Source organism: Myotis davidii, unplaced genomic scaffold (assembly GCF_000327345.1).
Source record: "Myotis davidii unplaced genomic scaffold, ASM32734v1 scaffold46, whole genome shotgun sequence".
NCBI lineage: Eukaryota > Metazoa > Chordata > Mammalia > Chiroptera > Vespertilionidae > Myotis > Myotis davidii.
Window position 1 is genome coordinate 1527024 of NW_006383006.1, and position 1259 is coordinate 1528282.

Sequence of the window (1259 nt, forward strand, 5' to 3'; positions counted from 1 at the left end):
ACCAGGAGGTCCGTGTTCAATTCCGGTCAGGGCACATGCCCCGGGGTCAGGCTCGATCCCCAGTGTGGGGCGTGCAAGAGGCAGCCAATCGATGATTCTCCCTCATCATTGATGTGTCTCTCTCTCCCTCTCCCTTCCTCTCTGAAATCAATAAAATAATATATATTTTTAAAGTGGGACATTTAATTAGGCTAGGTAAAATAGGTAGGGTTTGAACAGAACAAATCAGGGAAAACTTTCAGAAGCAGTTTTACTTGACCTTTACTTCACAGGGTTGCTGAAATAATTAATATGAAAGTACCTTAAAGAACAATAGTAATATATGGGTTTATTATCATAATGAATCTTTAAAAATAGAGAAAATTTTCAGAAGTATAACAAAGAGATTCAAAACTAGCAAAGAACCGTTTATTGAATGCTCACATATCAGACTACTTATATTTTCTTATTTTATCATCAAAACAACTTGGGAAAAGTTGCTAAAGGTTACAGAACTAGTGAGTGTTGGATCCCAGCCAGTGAACCCTGTGAGGACAAGATCTGCATGTGTATTATTCAGCACCGAATCCCCAGCGCCTGGGTGGAAACCTGGCACACAGTAGGAGCTCCATGAATGCATGAATCAAGGATAAACAAATAAAACTAGAATATACATCAAGGCAATCTGACCCCAAGTCCATGCTTGTCCACTTAGATCAGCACAGCTGGGTGACTTAGCCGGCTCTGGCTGCCTAACATCCAGTCCCTAACAGGGGTTGGATGCATGATCTTTGCTAACCTTCTTGCAGGCATGCAGGAGGAAGAACGAAATGACCTAAAGCCACTGAGTTTTTAATTTCAGCATTAGCGACGGCAGCGAGATAGTAGGCATGAAAAACGGTAGCATTATCATCTATGTAGTCGAGGCTCTGATAGACTCTAGGAGGAAAAAAGGGGGGGGGGATATTTTAGGTTATGAAATAAACAAGAATGTATTCAACCTTGCAAAAATATAATAAATAAACGGAAGTAGAAACGATTATCCACAGGTAACCAGGAGACTGAGGGTTCTGAGGCCGGGGATTAGACCTCGGCTTTTACAAACACAACCCCACAGCAATGTGGAGGAGGATCGCGGGTGGACAGCGCCAAGGCAGCGCAACCTCTCAGAAAAACACCCTGAGAGGCAGGGCAAGAGGAGATGGGGTGCTGCTAAGGCTGTGAGAGTGAGTGCCGAGAGCGTTGGAGGGGCACAGCCCTGGTGTGTGAACACTGACCTT

The 1259-nt window shown here is 44.0% G+C and overlaps 1 protein-coding gene across 1 annotated transcript in view; it reads right to left on the minus strand.

Moving 5' to 3' along the window:
* LOC102753570 (chromosome unknown open reading frame, human C15orf43) overlaps window positions 1-1259 on the minus strand; it is a 42013-nt gene that overhangs the window by 39861 nt on the left and 893 nt on the right. The window contains exon 3 of the mRNA XM_006777992.1: window positions 779-918. Within this exon, the coding sequence (XP_006778055.1) occupies window positions 779-918 (140 nt within the window). The remainder of the gene's footprint in view (window positions 1-778; window positions 919-1259) is intronic.